The 21,076-nt window shown below is 41.9% G+C and overlaps 1 protein-coding gene across 2 annotated transcripts in view; it reads right to left on the reverse strand.

Moving 5' to 3' along the window:
- Window positions 1-214: 214 nt before the first annotated feature.
- Window positions 215-21,076, reverse strand: part of tpst1 (tyrosylprotein sulfotransferase 1) — a 48,243-nt gene continuing 27,381 nt past the window's right edge. The window contains exons 3-6 of one of the 2 annotated variants that reach the window (XM_078246889.1): window positions 18,081-18,279; window positions 1,684-1,734; window positions 995-1,063; window positions 215-667 (exon numbers count right to left, since the gene is read on the reverse strand). In XM_078246889.1, the coding sequence (XP_078103015.1) occupies window positions 1,028-1,063; window positions 1,684-1,734; window positions 18,081-18,279 (286 nt within the window). In that variant the 3' untranslated portion in view covers window positions 215-667; window positions 995-1,027. The remainder of the gene's footprint in view (window positions 668-994; window positions 1,064-1,683; window positions 1,735-18,080; window positions 18,280-21,076) is intronic. The other variant, XM_078246890.1, reaches the window with a different exon arrangement.

Here is a 21,076-nt window from a genome sequence, read left to right on the forward strand (position 1 = left end):
CTAGAACCTTTTGACCTACTGTAAACTTAGGACTGTTGCTACCTTTACATCCAAATGTTTACCATGGTTAAGGATCATGAATTGCTTGCTTGAACTGCAATCGTCAGGACTTACTTAAAATTTATTTCACTCTCCTCTCTATTTTTGTTTCTTCACTTTTTTACAGAAGGATTAATGTCACCATTCAACCAAATAAAACCAGACTGACAACAGGTTAAAAAAAAAAAAAATGTTTATCACGGTTGATACTAATCAGTACCCATGACATTGCACAATACAAAGGCATGAAAAAAGTAACATTAAAATAGGTATTGCATCTTCCAAAAGCTAATTTTCCATTCATAAATGCTTCTTGCGATTTCAATTCACTGCAGTTTCTTACAACAGAATCACAGAATTGTTTTCTAAATAGCCAGAAATCATTTCTAAAAATCAATGAGCGTGATGTGACACAGACAATTAACAATCAGCAGACATTCTGTGGTTGTGAGAAGTATTAGTATCATTTTTTTGTACAGTACAACATCGAAGGCCAAGGGTGGCTGACTCTGGTGAGGAGAAGGTCCCGCTGTGGTCATGGGACCTTTGAAAAGTGCCGCGGCCCAACACAGATGGTGAGATGGGTGAGACGATGTCCATGTTTTTCTGTTCCACTGCACCTCTGTTCCTGTTCCGAGACATGACAATGTATCGTCTTAGACACACAAACACTTATGTCTTATTACAATATTACGATATCCAAATTTAAGTCGATATCTAGTCTCAGATCATGATATTGACATAATATCGATATATTGCCTAGCCCTACTAAATATTAATTGATTAATCAGAAAAATAATTAACAGACTGATCAATACAGGAAATAATTGTTAGTTGCAGCAGCACTTTGACTTTCCCTCTCTGTCACCACAAGCCTAATCTAAATTTGTCAAGTAACTTGCTCAGATGAATGTAGTGGAGCCCAAAGTACAATATTTGTCATGTCCAGCTGTACCTGTGTGTTGTGGTGATGGCACTCCTGCTGCTCCTAACTGGGGTTGGGTCTCTCTGCAGACTTCTGAATCTGCATGGAGGAAAAAAGGGCAGAAAACACACACAGACAGAAGTTACAGTATGTGTTCTCAGGGTGACGGGCAGCTCTGTAACAAAGTAAGGAAATACCAGAATTTGCAACTTGAACCACCAAGAAGATGCCCACAGTCAGCTGACTCACTGACTTTAACATGTTTATTTTCGTTTCCCCATATTCAATGAACAAAGTGGCTGAATGTGTTGATAATAAAGCAATATTAGCAAATCAAAAGCAGATCTCTTCTGGAGTGTGTTCCTAAAACATGTAGAAAATAAATGCAGATTCATCTGACCACCAGAGGAGGGCAGAAGTGCTCTTAAGCCAACATCAGGCTCTTAAACCGAGAAACAACAAGGCAACACAAAAAGACTAACAAAAATAACCACTAAAGACCAAACACATGAATACAATCATGAAGCTGAGACCAGAAAACGACAACAGGCTGCATTGTATGGCAAGAAACTAAAGTCCAAAACAAGGGATGAGTAAATGACGAGATCTTCCACTGAGTTGCAGATGGTTTAACTCAAATCAGACACTAAAAAAAAGCTGAATTTGAAAATAGAAATAAAAAAAAAAAAGCTCAACAACAGGCAGAAATGTTACTGTACCTGTGATTGTTCTTTTAGGAAATCTGGTAGCTGAAATTCACCTTTAAAGACCTGGAAAAACAAAGGACCAGGTTTAGAGGTTTAGAGCTCCACAAATGTATTGAATCTTCATGAATTCATCATCTGGATAACCATAGTGAAGATTTACTGGATCATGTGTTCACTTTAATCAAAATTCTTTAACAAATCACTGAATAAATTAGATAAAGGCATCATTCTGCACTTACAAAAGCATGACTATCACGGTTTAAAATCCAAGCTGATTGGACTCTTGAGTCTAATAGATAAAATCCACCTCAGTGTGTATCTGACTCGGGGCGTTTTGTTGTGACGCCACGTCATGCAAGGTGAACATTTAAAAAACGGTGGGGGCTGCTGGATGCATGCCAGGAATTTCATGCTCTGCTTCTGGTGTCATATAGTTTCCCCCCCCCAGGGGGCTGACATTGGACCAGACAGAGAGGTGAAAAGAGAGAGCAGGGAAAGGGAAAAGAAACTCTGGCTCTCTCTCCTGTTGGCCTCAGCCACACAGTCTACACATAAATGGACTACTGCCGGATCCTTCACGATTATTACTAATGTGTCTTATTTTCCAATACTTACAATATCTACACAGAAAGTCACCTCCTTTATGTTGAATGAAAACAACAGTGTAGCACAAGGGCATTCTGTCGGCCAAAGATAATTAAGAATGCGGAGGAAAGGTTAGGCAATGAGCAGTCTGTATCAACAGCGTTTAATTAATGGGATTGTTCGGGTGCCACTGGGAGGTTCCGCCAGATGTCCCTCATTTTCAGCCGGATGTCCGCCACCTTCCGCTTTCTTTGTGTTGGCATTCCAAACTCCGATCGACTTATGAGGACTATGGTTAACTGCTCCTTTTTTTTATTTATCATAACCACGTTTATTTCACACGTCATCAATGTATCATTAAACACAATCTCATAAGGTACAATAATCATATATAAGCCGCTCAGATCTCTGCGGGGTAAATCCAGACAGCTAGCTAGACTATCTGTCCATTCTAAGTTTTCTGTTGCACGACTAACACAACCTTTAAACATACACATTCCACCAAAACAAGTTCCTTCCAGAGGCTATATTGCAGAGGCACCGTTGCTTCTTCTGGTGCCTAGCGCCGCCCAAGACAATTGTGATTTGTTTAAAGGTGCTCTAAGCGAAGTTGGGTGACGTCACTTCTTGTTGACGTTCGAAGTATTGTCAAACAAAACGGAGGCTAGCTCGCCCCTCCCTCCTCCTCATCCCCTCCTCCTCCCTTCCGCGCACTAACCCCCACCCCCGGGGTCGGTAATCGGTTATTGGCTGGAACACTGTTAGGTTTCGTGGTGCAGGTTGGCGCAGTTTGTTTTTTTGGGTTTTTTTTTTTTGCAGTGTGTTCAGGGGACAGGCAGCTAGCGGATAGTGAGGAGATGTTTGCTGTATGTGACAAAAAATGTTGTAGCCTAAAAAACGCGTGACATCGCTTAGAGCACCTTTAAAGAAATGGCAATAAACCAGAGCACGTTTTTCTCCCATCCTGGAATGTTGTGTGGACTAGCCAGCCTCCTCCGCAGCGCTGTGGAGGAAGGTCTGGCAATGCAAGACTAGGCTATGAGTAACAACAGTGTGATGATGAATAGAAGTTGAATATCAGAGGAATTTAACAGACAAAGACATGAAATAGGTGGAAGCAGCAGCAGTGTTATGTTGAGTTACCACAGTACATCAGGGGGCAGCGATGACACAGAGACTGCTAACTCAGGACTCCCAAACTAACTTTTTACATTAGGTTCCCCAGCACATCATATAGGTGCACCCAAAGTATGTCACTGTCTTTTTCCACTGCGATAAAACATTTTAAGCCTTTTTGTCAGTTCCCAAATACAATGGTAAATTCTTAACACAGTGTGTGAAAGAGCAGATACATGTTTTTTTTATTTTTATATATATTTTCAGAAAAAAGTTTAGCATATGTGTTTTGTGTTTAGTTTTGTGGTTTCCCAATGCATTGGCCGTGCTGCTGTTGCTTTGACTTCCCATCTCTGTCACCACTAAACTCAACTGCACCCAAAACATCCCATACATCAAAGACAACCACAGGCAAACAGACAGTAATAAAATACAGAAAAAAGTTGCACAATCTAGTTTTGAATGTTTCATTTTCATTCTTTTGATCAATAATGGCTTTCCAAAATAGAGTCACTAGACAAAACGTACTAAGTGTCGAGTTTAATTTAATCAGATAATCAATAAAACTCTTTCATTTAAATGTGGGCTGGAGTGGGTCAAAAGTGCTGTGCTGTGCCCCCCCCTCCCTCCCTCCCTCCTGGGCTCCAGAGATTAATACTTCCCCAAAACACAAAACTCATTCCTAATCCCCCTGCGTGCCTTCATGCATGCTTGCGTGTTTGCCTGAAGTCGATGCAGTGCCAGAAACTGAACGTAATCGGAAATTATTTCCAACACCAGAGACAGAGAGGCGAGCGCATGTTTCTGATTTCCTCTTGGGTGCCATTTTGCCGCTTTCCTCCTCAGCGTACAGAGGCTGCGGGCCAAACTGCTCCTAGCCTGTCCAAACCTTCTGCTCAGATATAAAAAAAAAATGGGAGAACACGCAAGGGCGAATTGGAGCAGAATGCCCTCTGGTAGTGCACTAGGTCACACGCTTCGGGTAAAAAATCCAAACGGTGTATGATTAGGAAATATACAGAAGAGGCTAAGCTGTCTGCTATGCACGTCTAGATCAATCTGTCCTTGATGTGTCTGATGAAGGGCTGCCTGTGAAAAAGGCCAGACTTCACGTCTGCATGATGGCATCACTGCAGTAACATGAAGCCAGCCTGCTCCTGTCCAGCAGACTTTGAACTCAAGGTCTATTACCTCGGAGGGATCTGTTCAAATGCTCATGAAAGGAGGAATAGTCATATTGGGGAAGATGTACAGCCTCTTCTATTGCGTCAGATGAAACCAGATAAAACACTGCTCAGCATGATCAAAGGGACCTCTGCAGGGCTCAGTCCCCAATCAGCTGACTGAAAGAAATGGCACTTTTTACCCAGCTGTCCAAATACATTGGAGGAGGGGTGGGACAAATACCACCATACATTTTGTATGTATAAGTTCTGAACAACAACGGAAGAGAAATGAATACTGCTGGCCACATAGACCGACGGGTCCGTCCTCTCTTACTAAGGTTTCAGCCTCCCCTTTATCCAGAGTAAAGCAAGTATTCTACCTTGTGCTGACAGTTTTACTTCAGCAGATAGTCAGCGTCTCAGCTGAAAAAACGATGCGCCTCCAAAACGCTCTTAAGCACTCCCAGTTGGGTGAAAAAAATGCTTTGATGGTCACACGGCCTAATGAAACCCAACGATTGATGAATTTGGTCGGACAAGAGCACATCAACCAACTGACCAGAAGGTGTCAGCCCTAATTATTTTTTTTTATTATACGATCAGCAAATACATTTATTTTTTATTTTTTTGAAAATCCACAATAAAATCAGCCATTTTGGCAGTAAGAGCCACAGAGAACGTTTCAACCCCTAACCACTTAAGTATAAGTATCAAAATCCACAAGACAACTAGGCCTGTCGCAATTATTACATTATCGACTGTTCGTGATTATTTGAGCTGACAGCGATCATTTGGCATAATCGTGGATTCCACAATCAAGGGAATTTAAAGCCAATGTTACAAATGCTGCAACAAGAAAAAGAGTGAGTTAGTTATTTATCTGCTGGGTAGAAACAGTGTCCACCTGAGCACAAGGTTCTAATTTCAGGAAAAAAAAAATATGGGAAGAGAGCTTGGCTCTCTAGACCCTACTACTGTTGGGACAGGCTCTTCTGTTTCAGCTCATATGAAACCGCATGTCTTGCTTTTTGAAGCAAGAGGTTTACAGAGCGGTGCCAATAATGGGACTAATAGCAGAGAGTCTTCCCTACGGGTGCAGCAGTGTTTCGCAGCTCTGGGGAAAGTTATGCTGGAGTTGTCGCTTCCACTGAGCTTTTCCAATTAGATTATTAACACGTACATTTTTTTTTTTTTTTTTTAATCAAATTGTGCAGCAGAGCCAGAGGTGAAATATTGCTCCAGAAAACTATTTGAGGATTAATTGACACGCTTACATCATTTCGATGAGCACCCAAATTATTTGTATGACAATTAATTGTGAACTAAAATCCGTGATTGTGACAGCCCCTGAGACAACTCTGTAGGTGAGCAGAAACCCTGAAAACCTTTCACAGCATGCCTCAGCAGAGCCCAGTGGGGAGGGACCAGCACAATTGGGTCAGCCAAGATGCATGCTGGTACAAGCAGCAGGTCAGTCCAGTGTGGAAGTGCCAATCTAAACCCTGGAGTGGTTCAGCCTCGGTATTATGGCTGGAGCTCCCTGTGACTAAGCCCCAGTCCTGGGGGGGTTAAATGTGGTAACAGCCCAGTGCATTTGAAAAGCTGCCAGTGTCAAGCTACGATCGGCGGGGGAGAATGTTTCAGCTGCACAGCAGTTTACTTCCACCCTCTCTGGAAGGTTTCCAGGTATATTGTTACCTCAAACAAAATGCTTCTATCTGAATTGCACAGTGAAAGTCTTCAGGAGACTGGGCGAGTATGCATGCTCTGCTGTTTGTGGCTGTAACATTACTTAAAAACAAACTCCTCATCTCAGACTGACTAAGAGTTTTTGGTTTTGTAGAAAAACATGCTTATTCTCTTTTAAAAAGGTATCAAGGTATTGTTGCCATTTGTATAAAAAGCTATTGGTATTAGTATTGAAAATCAAGCAACTTCAAGCAATACCTAGCCTTAATCAGGTATTGATAAATGGACTGATCATACAAGAGCTTTTGGTGACCTCAAGGCAGCCAACAGCACAATACCATCAATACCTTTTGTTATTTTCATGCTTAATGGGTGATCATTCTTACATGTCTTCCTACGAGTTTAAAGGTGTCTTTTGTAACTGTCCACTGTAACTCTTATTCTCGTATTTTATCCTTTTTTAATGAATTTATTTTTTAATCTTTTTTATGTAAAGCACTTTGAATTGCCTTGTTGCTGAAATCCATCCATCCATCTTCATCCGCTTATCCGGGGTCGGGTCGCGGGGGTAGCAGCTCCAGCAGGGGACCCCAAACTTCCCTTTCCCGGGCCACATTAACCAGCTCCGACTGGGGGATCCCGAGGCGTTCCCAGGCCAGGTTAGAGATATAATCCCTCCACCTAGTCCTGGGTCTCCCCCGAGGCCTCCTCCCAGCTGGACGTGCCTGGAACACCTCCCTAGGGAGGCGCCCAGGGGGCATCCTTACCAGATTCCCGAACCACCTCAACTGGCTCCTTTCGACGCAAAGGAGCAGCGGCTCTACTCCGAGCTCCTCACGGATAACTGAGCTTCTCACCCTATCTCTAAGGGAGACGCCAGCTACCCTCCTGAGGAAACCCATTTCGGCCGCTTGTACCCTGGATCTTGTTCTTTCGGTCATGACCCAGCCTTCATGACCATAGGTGAGGGTAGGAACAAAAACTGACCGGTAGATTGAGAGCTTTGCCTTCTGGCTCAGCTCTCTTTTCGTCACAACGGTGCGATAAATTGAATGTAATACCGCACCTGCTGTGCCGATTCTCCGACCAATCTCCCGCTCCATTGTCCCCTCACTCGCGAACAAGACCCCAAGGTACTTGAACTCCTTCACTTGGGGTAAGGACTCATTCCCTACCTGGAGAAGGCACTCCATCGGTTTCCTGCTGAGAACCATCGCCTCCGATTTAGAGGTGCTGATCCTCATCCCAGCCGCTTCACACTCGGCTGCGAACCGATCCAGTGAGTGCTGAAGGTTACAGGCCGATGATGCCATCAGGACCACATCATCTGCAAAAAGCAGCGATGAGATCCCCAGCCCACCGAACTGCAACCCCTCTCCACCCCGACTACGCCTCGATATCCTGTCCATAAATACTACAAACAGGATTGGTGACAAAGCGCAGCCCTGGCGGAGGCCAACTCTCACCTGAAAGCGAGTCTGACTTACTGCCGAGAACCCGGACACAGCTCTCGCTTTGGTCGTACAGAGATTGGATGGCCCTGAGAAGGGACCCCCTCACCCCGTACTCCCGCAGCACCTCCCACATTATCTCCCGGGGCACCCGGTCATACGCCTTCTCCAGATCCACAAAACACATGTAGACTGGTTGGGCATACTCCCAGGCTCCCTCCAGGATCCTTGCGAGAGTAAAGATCTGGTCCGTTGTTCCACGACCAGGACGGAATCCGCATTGTTCCTCTTCAACCTGAGATTCGACTATCGACCGAACCCTCCTTTCCAGCACCTTGGAGTAGACTTTACTGGGGAGGCTGAGAAGTGTGATACCCCTGTAATTGGCACACACCCTCTGGTCCCCCTTTTTAAAAAGGGGAACCACCACCCCGGTCTGCCACTCCTTAGGCACCGTCCCAGACTTCCACGCAATGTTGAAGAGGCGTGTCAACCAAGACAACCCCTCCACACCCAGAGCTTTAAGCATTTCTGGACGGATCTCATCAATTCCTGGGGCTTTGCCACTGTGGAGTTGTTTAACTACCTCAGCAACCTCCACCAGGGAAATTGATGCCAATCCCCCCTCATCCTCCAGCTCTGCCTCTACCATAGAGGGCGTATTAGTCGGATTTAGGAGTTCCTCAAAGTGCTCCTTCCACCGCCCTATTACCTCCTCAGTTGAGGTCAACAGCGTCCCATCCTTACTGTACACAGCTTGGATGGTTCCCCGCTTCCCCCTCCTGAGGTGGCGAACGGTTTTCCAGAAGTACCTTGGTGCCGACCGAAAGTCCTTCTCCATGTCTTCTCCGAACTTCTCCCACACACGCTGCTTTGCCTCTTTCACGGCAGAGGCTGCAGTCCTTCGGGCCCTTCGGTACCTTGCAACTGCCTCCGGAGTCGTCTGGGATAACATATCCCGGAAAGACTCCTTCTTCAGTCGGACGGCTTCCCTGACCACCGGTGTCCACCACGGTGTTCGTGGGTTACCGCCCCTTGAGGCACCTTGTTGCTGAAATGTGCTATACAAATAAAGCTGCCTTGCCTTTTGTATTCCTTTGTAGTCTCGACACAATGAATCATACAAATGGGGATAACAGTGCAACCTCAACTCCCGGCCCATCGCTGAAAGTTACAAAAATGGTCAGATCTCCTTGTTCCACCAGGTTTCAGACACTGTTAGATGATCCAAAATGATCCAAAAAGCGCTTTGATTAAGCATACTGAGGCCTTAAGCCCTATCTGTGCAGCTACAGAAGAACTATTTGACCACAGCCATATGTGACTGATGGTATGACAGGGGGCCATGGTATGTTCAGCAAGATCCTAAAAACACAAATCAAGAAAGAAAGTCTTGAATAAGATATCTTCATCTGAGTTTAAGGAGTGAGACGTGGATTAATAAACGTTTCATGTGAGGTACTCACCAATTAATCTTTTAGCCACTCTCTTATTTCCATGCTTGTCCAGCCAATGGTTTCATGAATATGAGTCTCTATTGAGGTCTAAGAGCCAAAGAGCTCGATGGCTGAGAACTGACGATTGCACTGGATCAATATGATATGATTAGCCTGCACATCATTAACTGTCCTTGCATCAATATGAAGGAAAAGGTCCAGCCACAGACCCAAAGCACAACACACTGGACGAGGAAGTCTACAGACATCCATTTCTCATCTCTCCAACTCATTATTGTTACTGTGGAGAAACTGAGAACGTATTGATTCCAATATCCATTTCTCACCAGGGATCAGAACAACTGCAAAGCCACTTAAAAGCTATTGATTGTGGCTTCAGGAGCCAGGCCCAACAAGCCTCATTTACAGCAAGCTGGAACAACCTTTACTGATTAGCATTCAGAGATGAAGCCTCTACAAAGAGCAAACGTCCAGGTTGTCATTAGTGGAACATACATATAATTTGTTCTTTATCATTTTCTTAGCTCCAATTCTGTGATAGAGTTCTACTCTGAGAGTCAAATGAGGCTGGTATCTGCACCTATTAGATGACCCCGCTCAACCTGACTTGTCCTGGCATATTTGAGAGATGAACCCAATCCAAGACCAGAGACTATATCACTGTATTACAGGTACAAAATACTCTACTCCTTGACCATAGATAGATACCAATAGCCTTTATTTGCAGCAAGATTACAAGGAGAGGGAACTAAAATGAACAAAAACCTTTTTTTCCTGACAGGGTCCACGCCTCTTTTCTACCTTTGTTTGTCTGTAAATGAATCCCTGGAACCTTTCTGGGTTAAATCAATATTAACACAGAGGATTTACGGAGATATGCATTGACTCTGTTAACTGCTTTGACCACAGGGCCGCTAGTGCTTAGAAGGATTACCTTCACGACATGTCTTTACTCGCAGTAAAAGCGAAAACAAAGCATCATCGAGATAAGGCTGCTCTCAACAGGTCATGCTTCCTTAATCATCCAGATATCTCCGTCTGCACAGTACAAACATTATGTTCAATGGCTGCTTCCAAACTATTTCTCCGCTGAGCAGCTAGACCCAGGCTGCATATTCTGTATATCAGAGATGAAGAGGAGATGAGACAGATGGTAGCCATTTGGATGGGGATGGGTGAAAATTCAAGACAGCAGAGAGAGCATTTCCACATGCGGCTTCATCATACAGTGGTTTAGTTCAGGGCTGGTTGCCAGATGTCTTATGCAATGCAGTGTGTGGTCTTGAATTTAGTAAGATCCCCAGTATTCAGAGAAGAATCCATCATTCTAAATAGAAACCATCATTCTAAATAATACTTTGTGCTGTAATAATTTAGAGAAGCAGAATTAAAATACCATGAATTAAACTTTTTTTGTGTGCGAAAGAGGGTTACCGTGTGTATGCATACTGTTACACAATATCTAAGCATGATCCTGTTTTGACCAAATTACTAGACTCTTTCTTAAAACAGGCAGCCATACAAGAACTTTGACGGGAAAGAAATGTTGTAAACCCTGATTTAATATATATATATATATATATATATATATATATATATATATATATATATATATATATATATATATATATATATATATATACAGTGGTGTGAAAAAGTGTTTGCCCCCTTCCTCATTTCCTGTTCCTTTGCATGTTTGTCACACTTAAGTGTTTCGGAACATCAAACCAATTTAAACAAAAGTCAAGGACAACACAAGTAAACACAAAATGCAATTTGTAAATGAAGGTGTTTATTATTAAAGGAGAAAAAAAATCCAAACCATCATGGCCCTGTGTGAAAAAAGTGATTGCCCCCCTTGTTAAAACATACTATAACTGTGGTTGTCCACACCTGAGTTCAATTTCTCTAGCCACACCCAGGCCTGATTATTGCCACACCTGTTCACAATCAAGGCATCACTTAAATAGGAGCTGCTTGACACAGTAAGGTCCACCAGAAGATCCTTAAAAGCTACACATCATGCCGAGACCCAAAGAAATTCAGGAACAATTGAGAAAGAAAGTAATTGAGATCTATCAGTCTGGAAAGGGTTATAAAGCCATTTCCAAAGCTTTGGGAATCCAGCGAACCACAGTGAGAGCCATTATCCACAAATGGCGAAGACATGGAACAGTGGTGAACCTTCCCAGGAGTGGCCGGCCGCCCAAAATTACCCCCAAGAGCGCAGCGACGACTCATCCAAGAGGTCACAAAAGACCCCACAACAACGTCCAAAGAACTGCAGGCCTCACTTGCCTCAGTTAAGGTCAGCGTTCATGCCTCCACCATCAGGAAAAGACTGGGCAAAAATGGCCTGCATGGCAGAGTTCCAAGGAGAAAACCACTGCTGAGCAAAAAGAACATCAAAGCTTGTCTCAATTTCTCCAGAACACATCTTGATGATCCCCAAGACTTTTGGGACAACATTCTGTGGACCGATGAGACAAAAGTGGAACTCTTTGGAAGGTGTGTGTCCAAGTATATCTGGCGTAGAAGGAACACTGCATTTCATAAAAGAACATTATACCAACTGTAAAATATGGTGGTGGTAGTGTGATGGTCTGGGGCTGTTTTGCTGCTTCAGGACCTGGAAGACTTGCCGTGATAAAAGGAACTATGAATTCTGCTGTCTACCAAGAGATCCTGAAGGAGAATGTCCGACCATCTGTTCGTGTACTCAAGCTGAAACGAACTTGGGTTCTGCAGCAGGACAATGATCCTAAACACACCAGCAAGTCCACCACCGAATGGCTGAAGAAAAACTAAATGAAGACTTTGGAGTGGCCTAGCCAAAGTCCTGACCTGAATCCTATTGAGATGTTGTGGTATGACCTTAAAAAGGCCGTTCATGCTCGAAAAACCCTCTAATGTAACTGAATTAGGACAATTCTGCAAAGATGAGTGGGCCAAAATTCCTCCAGGACGCTGTAAAAGCCTCATTGCACGTTATCGCAAACGCTTGGTTGCAGTTGTTGCTGCTAAGGGTGGCCCAACCAGTTATTAGGTTTAGGGGGCAATCACTTTTTTCACACAGGGCCATGATGGTTTGGATTTTTTTTTCACCTTTTAATAATTAACACCTTCATTTACAAATTGCATTTTGTGTTTACTTGTGTTGTCCTTGACTATTGTTTAAATTGGTTTGATGTTCAAACACTTAAGTGTGACAAACATGCAAAGGAACAGGAAATGAGGAAGGGGGGCAAACACTTTTTTCACACCACTGTATATATAAAAAATATAATTAATATTAATGATGGATCAAATGAGTATGTGTAATGTGAAAGAGGTGGCACGTAGTGACCAACCCAGAGAATTACCACCCAACACAACTTTTTACAGTAGATGGATCTTTACTTCAGTTTTCCAGCCCTCTGCTCTCAATCTCATTTCCAGCAGCAGGCTGCTGTTTGCACCAAAGAAAATCTGATAAACCCGACTTAAAACGGAAACTGGATGACGACAATGCTGTGGGCGCTGGCCGCAAGGAGGGAGAACTTCATAACACAACAATAAGTCGCTGTTGTGTTTTCAGCTTGTTCTGCCACTGCCAAATGGCCATAAACAAACAGGCAAATCAACTAAAGCAGCTTTAGGTTCCAAGCGATACCAAAAAGGTGATGTGAAAACCTGCAGATTACTGAATGGTCAGAGAATCGTCACTAATCACTGCGTCATCATTGCTAGCGACAGACGGGGGTGTCCTGAACAAACCCGCCATTTTTAAATAGTTTAGCCAGCTGTGTTTTTTTTGCTGCCTCCAGCTTCTTTTGAAATTAAATTCTTCTTCTGGCTGTGGCAAAAACCACATGCCGAGAATCAAAAACAACACACCTTCGACGTTCTGTGCGTGTGTGTTGCGTTAGGTCACGGCAGTTTCCTGCGGCGCCGCTATAACAACCAGCCACGCATGAGGCTTACTTAATCTGCAATGGAAAATGGAGGACGGGGCACCGCGGCCGAGTCGAGCCGAGCCAAACAGAGCTGGTACTAGCAGTGGGTACGCGCCATTGGACCTGGCTGGTAGGAGATCCTCCTCTGTATGCAGGAACTCCAGCCCAGAAGGGGGGGAGGGGTCGGGCAAGCAAACAATAATACAAACCCTGCAGCTGGGTTTGATGCGGGGGAATCACACTAATAACCTGCAGATGCACACAGCATAGATCTGAGCAAATGAGCACGCACCATGTTGTCAAGACACGTAGGTCTATTGTAAGGAGAGTGTTAACTAATTCAGAGAGCAGAGGCAGAAGAAGAACCACAACACAGAGACATGGATATTAACTGCATCCAAAATATGTAAACAGGACCACAGGCACATTTGGAAAGCATCAACATGCTGCACAACATGGTGATAACACAGATGGAACAGCATGAGGACTTGATATCTGACCAGCACACTGACATATGGCAGCCATGAGAGCAGAGTGGTTACATACAGTATGCAGGCTTACCTTTAAAGTAACAGTCCAAATTTGGGGGAAATATGTTTTTTGTACTTATCTTACAATGACACGTGGTTTTAGGAGCAGTTGATTTCAACACAATGGAGCTATTTATCAACAGTTAACCACAATGTCTATGCAATCTCAAAAGTCATGGGGCCAGATGCATAAGGCTCTATGTAGATCCACAACTACATTTATGTGTACACTATACACAAAGACAAATATGCATACACATGTTTAAAGTTGTGCATTCACATGGTTCAGTTTTTAACTCAATCATTCATTTGTGACACTGGGTACAATGTCACAAATTATTGATGCAATTAGCCACATCCTTAATCATGTTTGTATATCAACACATCTGTCTGCTTCACCTGTCTACACTACAATCAATGCAAAGAATGGCAAAGTAGTGGCACGATTTTACCATCAGTAGAGCAGATATGTTTGCTCTAGAAAACTGAATCTACGCCTATGTCTGAAGTATGCTTGATATGTGCACAGTCTCACTGCATGTTCGGTTTTTTAAATATGAGATTATGTGTGAGAAATGACAGATACGTTGCTTATGCATCTGGCCTGGTCATTACTTTTCTGTAAACACAATGCAGTTGTACATATTGGTGACAAGCATTCTAGCAAGACAGCTTTGGAGTTCTTGAAAAATATGTTTTCACAGCGTTTGGCAAGCATTTTCCCTCTGATTCCAGTCTTGGAGTTAAGCTAGGGTAAACATGCCCATGACTCATCTCTGTACTGGATGCACAAAGATGAAATGGATGTACTTCTCATGTGATCCTGGATTTGAGGGAAAACAAGCTAACAATTATTCCTGAAATGTCTGATTTTCGTCAAACTAGTAAGAACACCTTTTCCCATCTTCATAGTATAGCCAATTACTAACTTCTGTTGAAGTTTGAACTTTGTCACCGCTTAAGCAAACATCAATGGCAAATATCAGGTCTTCATGTTCCTCAGAATGACAGTGGGCAACATTTCTCATTATTCAATGTGAACTGAGGTTGTCGTCAGGTATTAAGAAAACTATTACAAGTCATAAACTAAAATAAGTATGAAGACGCATCCATTTTTGAGAAATTGCATCAAAAAAGTATATCATAATTGATAACAAAACAATGCAATTCTTGGAATGCAGTGTTTATGGGATGCTCCAATATTAATTTATTAGTACACTAGGGCTGCTTGATAAAATCAGAATCTCATTGACTTTTTGATAGATGTTGCATTTATTGCACTTAAAAAATAAAACTTAAAAAACCCTTTGAACTGTGACATTTCCCTTAATATTTTCCCCACCTTAACTTTTTTAAATCCCCTTCAGAACACAAGACAAAACAAGAGTTTATTTGTAAAATGTAATGTGCTAAACAATCGTTTTTCTCGATTCCTCTGTTTTTGTGATCGTTAGGACCAAAAATTGTAATTGCGATTAAAATTTGATTAATTGCACAGCCCTAAAGTACACTGCAATGAATATTGATCAATATATTGAATATGGATGATGATAAAGATACTATACTTGAGTCATGTTGTTCAGAAGACGTTATGATGACATTGGTAGCTTTAAACTAAAAGGCCAACATATAATGTGAGTATGGAGAGTAAACTCAGCTACATCAGCCACATAAGAACAAGTTACTTCCACTTTAAAGTTTAAGAAATCTTATGAAGAGCATGGGAAGGGATATTCTCTGCCACCTTGTATGTAGTTAGTTTATGTAATTTGTTTGTGGTCAGACACATTTTTCCAATGAATACCCAAACGGAAAAAAAGAAGTTCCCTCTCCCCTCACATCTTAGACTCCAAATGTTTTCCGTTAGAGTCACAGTGATCTTGACAACATGACAGATTGCACCAAATTCAGTCTCTTTGCATCCTCGCTCCCATTTGTTCCCCTCAAACAAATGGAAAAGCAATCAAAAAGTTTAAGAAAAAGTATATTGGCTAAAACTCCAAACTGGGTTAAAGATGAACCCACCAAGCATTATTGGAAATCTAGTAAAATCATCACTTTGGGGACGTCAAACAGTCAAACTCACAGTATCTAAATGATTGTAAAACTTTATATATACACACCAAGGAGGAATAAAATAAAAAAGAACTAACTTTTCTTATTCACAAAGTCAGTCTGATAGGGCTGATTTTCTTTTATACAGTAAGCTGTTAAAATGCCCGTATTCTGCTACACCCTCTCCCCTCACGGTTAACAGTCTGCCTTGGATATTTAGGTTTCACTGAGTGTGCAGATTCCTGCCATTGGGTGTTGTGTAGTTGTGCTGATGTACAGTACAAGTCACTGCTTCATGCGGCCAGTGAGTTTCTCTCACTATGACTCTAGAGTGGGCACGCGCTCCGAAGCTTATCGCCGTCACTCTCCCACTTCTCCCTCTACCACACACACACACACACAAGTATAAACATCAGGCCGCTTACGTAGGCTACAGTGAAAGCTCTACGCGGAGCCTGCGCAGAACCATAAAACAGCCTTTACGCCATGCATGACACTGATGCAATTCAGTTGAGACAGAGTAATACTAGCTTTTGCTCTCTCTATCATACTGTGCGTGTGTTTGCATGTGTGGCTGCATAATAAGCTAGGGTTGGGTATCATTTGGATTTTAACGATTCCGATTCTGCTCATCGATTCCGCTTCTTAATATTCTCGAGTCTTTGAGGGGCGTGGTTCAAATGTGTCACCCAGCAGAGCATGGCGTGTTTATTACAGTAAGCTCACGGCGGAGAGTGGGGAAAAAAAGGCTGACAAAGCAAACGACAGGTAACACAACCAACGATAAAGACCACCCGCCCATCCTACCGTGATGGAATTCATAGGGCTGGATGACCACCCACTCAGTGTGTTAATTAATTAACATAATAATAATAGTAATTATTATATTGCATATTTCAGCTGTCCTTCTAGACGTACTGTAAGCAGCATGTTAGCATTGCCATTGTGAGCCAACAAACGATTTCCCCCACTTCTTTCTGGTACACTTGCATTTTATGTCTCAGGTTTTCTTGGAAATATAAGTATGTTAAGTATGAATCATTTTTTATTATGGTGTAGACGATAATAAGCACTATGGCTGTACAGACAAGATGTTTTAGGAAAATACTCAGATGCCTGGAAAGAGTTCCAGCCTTTGTCTAACAAATAGCCAGAAATGTTTGGACAGCAGTCAGACAGAGGAGAGGTCAAACTTGGAAAAACACGCAAACAGTCAATGAACAGACATTCTTCAGTCTGTATCACCATGGAACTCCTAGTACAACTGTAAACAACACTTAGAGACTTAAAACATTTCACCATTTGTCAATCTTGTTTTCATTTCAGCGATGACTGTGATACTAAGTACTGTTTCAGTCTGCCAGCAGTGGCTACAGATTTACAATCAATTCATGACAGCAGGGAATTTCAAACTAATGGAAACTACAGATGCTCTTTTCCTAGATCCTAGATGGAACCAGTAATGGTGTGCAATATGAAGTCATCTTTTTTCCCAGTGTTCTTATTGTAATTAGGCATCATACACCAGGAAGACCTTAAAACCTCGACCTCCACAGACCTCGAGAGATAAAAAAATAAAACAGAGAATTGTGTCCTCTAGCTCAAACATAACAACCCAGAGAGAGGAGCTGCAGAGCATGTCACCTGATAGCTCAGCTTGAGGAAAAGGATTTAATAAAACATATTCTGCTCCAAAAATAGCAAAGGCTTTGACGTCTGGCAAGGGCATCATTGCCAAAGCAAAGAAGACTGTGCTCATGCAATGGTAAGAACGGATCGGCCATTAATCATAAGGATGGTGGTTAAATCTCAGGATCCTCCTGCCTCCTGTCAAATCGTCTTTTAGCAAGACAGTGGAAACCAAATCTATGTTTTTGGGAAAAAATGTAAGTCACTCTGGACAAAGGCATCAGCTAAACGGATGGCAGGTCATTAAAATTGGTAACTGCAATATCTCCAAGCCCGAGCTGAGATAACCCTGATGACATCATCAGGGTTAGTCACGGAAGATATTATTACTACAGAAAGACTTTGACATGTAAAATGGATGGAGTGCCTCTTTATATTAAGGTTTTTTTATGAGACATTGTTCCTGTGGGATTCTATGTAAAAGTCAGAAAAACTTGCAAGTTGCATTGTTTTAATGATCAATTGACACTCAGTTACACAATATGTAATTATACAGTAGTTGTCCTGTTGCTAACAGTGCATTGCAAGTGCATTTCTTTTTAACTCGTCGGTACATATTGTTAGTACTGTGGTACAAAGAGACACTAGTTTCTATTTCTATTTTAGTGTAGTATCAAAAATAATTTTGTAGAGAGCACAGTACGTAGTACTGACTGAATAATACACTATACTTCAAAGTATATATCAAGTTTTGTAGTGAATGAGCTAAAAAACACACACATGGCAAAACACTCACCCTTATGGTGTTGTCCAGGACTTTGGGGTCAGGCCGGCCGTAGTTGGGAGGGTTGGCATGGGGGTCGTAGCCCAATCTGGACAGCATGGGGGCGATGACAGCCATGTCCCTCACGACATCAGCTGGGATCTTCCCCACCCACTTGGACAAGGCCTCCACATTGACGGGCTTGATGACCTGGTCTGTGGATCTCTCCACCCTGGCAAGACACAGAAAAATGTTGATTTCAGCTCTGATCTGAAATAGCATATCACTTGATCAGTTACAAGTTTTTCTTGGTTGTTGAAGCATATGTTTGCAATGCCAAAGATCCCAGGTTTTAATCCCAAGTGGGTTAATTTAGCACCGAGTGATTACATCTGTTCTAAATAATGTACTTGTTACTGTTTGCGGCAAAGGTTCCTTAAGTCTTGGTAAAATGCATCAGTTCATTAACCATACACATTTACCTGTACTTTAGATTTGGTATTGTACATACATAACTAAATGCCACTTCTCATACATATCTTTATTCAACTTACCAAGACTGATCCTTATTATTACTACCAGTTTATATTTATGATCCTTACAGTTAATATATTAAAAATTGTTGGCATTATGTATATTTTGGATCTGCACCTTATTATTATTATTATTATTATTATTATTATTATTATTATTATTATTATTATTATTATATAATTTATATTTGCACTCTTTCCTAATTTGTACTGCAACTGGTGTATACAAATTTCCCTCGGGACAAATACAGTTCTAGCTTATCAATGTCATTATGTTTTCAAGACAAAGCTACAGAGTCAAAGTAACTTGCCACAGATGACACATGGGGAACGTCCCAGTGGCAACACATTAGCATTTTAAAAAAAGTAACCCTATTTACTAGTTTTTAGAGAAATGTAGTCTTCTTCGTAGTGAAATTAAATGTATGTTGTTTATAGAGTAAAGATACATAATAGTCCACTTGTCCTTTCCCTCTATCAGTCATGGGTGTTGGAGCATTTTTTTTTAATTTTTTTTTTTTTTTTTTAAAGGAATCCATCATTATGTCGTACCAAGGTAAATTATTCATTGTCTGAAATTAAATATTCAACAAGCGAGGGGATTGGAGCTGCTGGACTGGGTCTTTTGTATTCTGGAATGAGCAAAGTTTACCTTTACTGACCAGCAGGAGGGATTTAATATCAGATGTATGAAGATGTAGATGGCCGCACTGTTTAACCCTGTGTTAATGCATATGGCACACATTTTGGCAAGGGTGTGAGTTTTTTTTCCGAATTTTGGAAGTTCAACCTCAGCTCCTATAATAAGTCTATAATAAACTGTGTAGCCAAAATACTGACACTTAGACCCTTAAAAAGGTATACTATGTAACGGATCTTCCTAAAAAAACAATGTATAGACTTATACCAAAGTAATCCCTCTCAATCATCATTTATGACCCACTAGAAGTGTGTGGTGGTGTCTGTATCTGCAGAGACCCTGCAGTCTACCTGCATTTTCTTTTTAATTTGCTGTGTGCAGTACGTTTATGGGCCTCAGCAAAGAACCTTTGTGCCACACATGGGTGTGGTGTAACCCCAGCCAATAACAGCATTCAGGTTGTGCCGCCTGTTCTCATTCCCAGGTACCGCCCGCTTTGACACAATGAAGCTTTACATTCACAAGAAACGGAGGTGAAGGTGAGGTGATTTGTGCTTTAGTGCGTGTCGCAATGAAACAAGACACCAACCAACGAAAGTGTCCCCATTAAAACCCCAGTTTTTGATCCCACGGCTATTATAGCAAAACAAATCATGCAGTCGATTATATGTGGCTTGCAATCTAGAATCATGCCTTCAAAATTGGAGTTTTTACTATTTTCCACCAGATTTAGTCAGTCTCTCATGTTTGGAAAACACATGCTATTTATCTGTTTTTAATGTTGTTGCTAATCATTGACATATCTCAGACTGTGAAAAGAAAAAAAACCTTAGCATATAGTATACAGAAAATAAAAGTTATGTTTTTTACATTAAAAACAACAGTCACATTATGTAAACAAACTGGCATTTAGTAAAGGGTTAAAAACTCAGGACAGATGTTGGGTACAAAAAATGTATCCCAGTGAACATGAAAATAATAATATATTATAGCCGTTTTAGGAAGGGGACATTTGTGTTCTCCAAGGTAAAAAGGAGATTTTTCTTAAGGGATGCAGAGTTAAAATTAGCAACCTAACAAACCACCGGGCACAATGATAGCTTCGTATTAACAGATACTAGTAAAGTTAGCGTTTGCAACTTTTGGATCTGGCTGACGAACAGATCATCATTAAACATCAGACGAAACACAATTAGATATTATACAAACTCTGAATACTGTGTTCTCTCCACTGATCTTTTCCCGCTACACCAATGCACCAACTGCAGCTCAGTAGGGTGGTCTGTTTAATTTTTGAAATTTGCAGACAACACATCTGCCTCATTCGGGACGGTGACGAGTCTACATACAGACAGGAGCTGGCCCTCCGGGGCAGTCACAACAGCCTGAAGCTGAACACGCTCAAAACTGTGGAGATGACAGCGGATCCACAGTCTCTCAGGATCTAAAGTGGACTTCCAATATAAACACCATCAGAAAAAAGGCAAAGCAGAGATGTACTTTCTATGTCAGTTCAACATGCCTCAGGAGCTGCTGATCAAATTCTACTCCGCAATAATCCAGTCTGTTCTCTGCACATCTATCACTCTGGTTTGGATCGGCCACCAAACAGGACAAGAACAGACTACAACAGACAGTCAGAAATGCATAGAAATTGGTGCCAACCTGCCCTTCATTTAAGATTTATACGTATAAGTGCCGCTCTAGGCTGTTGCCTAGTCCGCCTGTACGCATGCGCCGGTGATGGTGCTGGCTGTTATCGTTGTGAACATTGAGACAACGGATATGTTGTGAGTTGGCCATAAGGTAAATTAAACTCTGTCTGTACAAAAATGCCAGTGTTTAGCCGAAGATAT

This window comes from Sander vitreus, chromosome 3 (genome assembly GCF_031162955.1).
Source record: "Sander vitreus isolate 19-12246 chromosome 3, sanVit1, whole genome shotgun sequence".
NCBI lineage: Eukaryota > Metazoa > Chordata > Actinopteri > Perciformes > Percidae > Sander > Sander vitreus.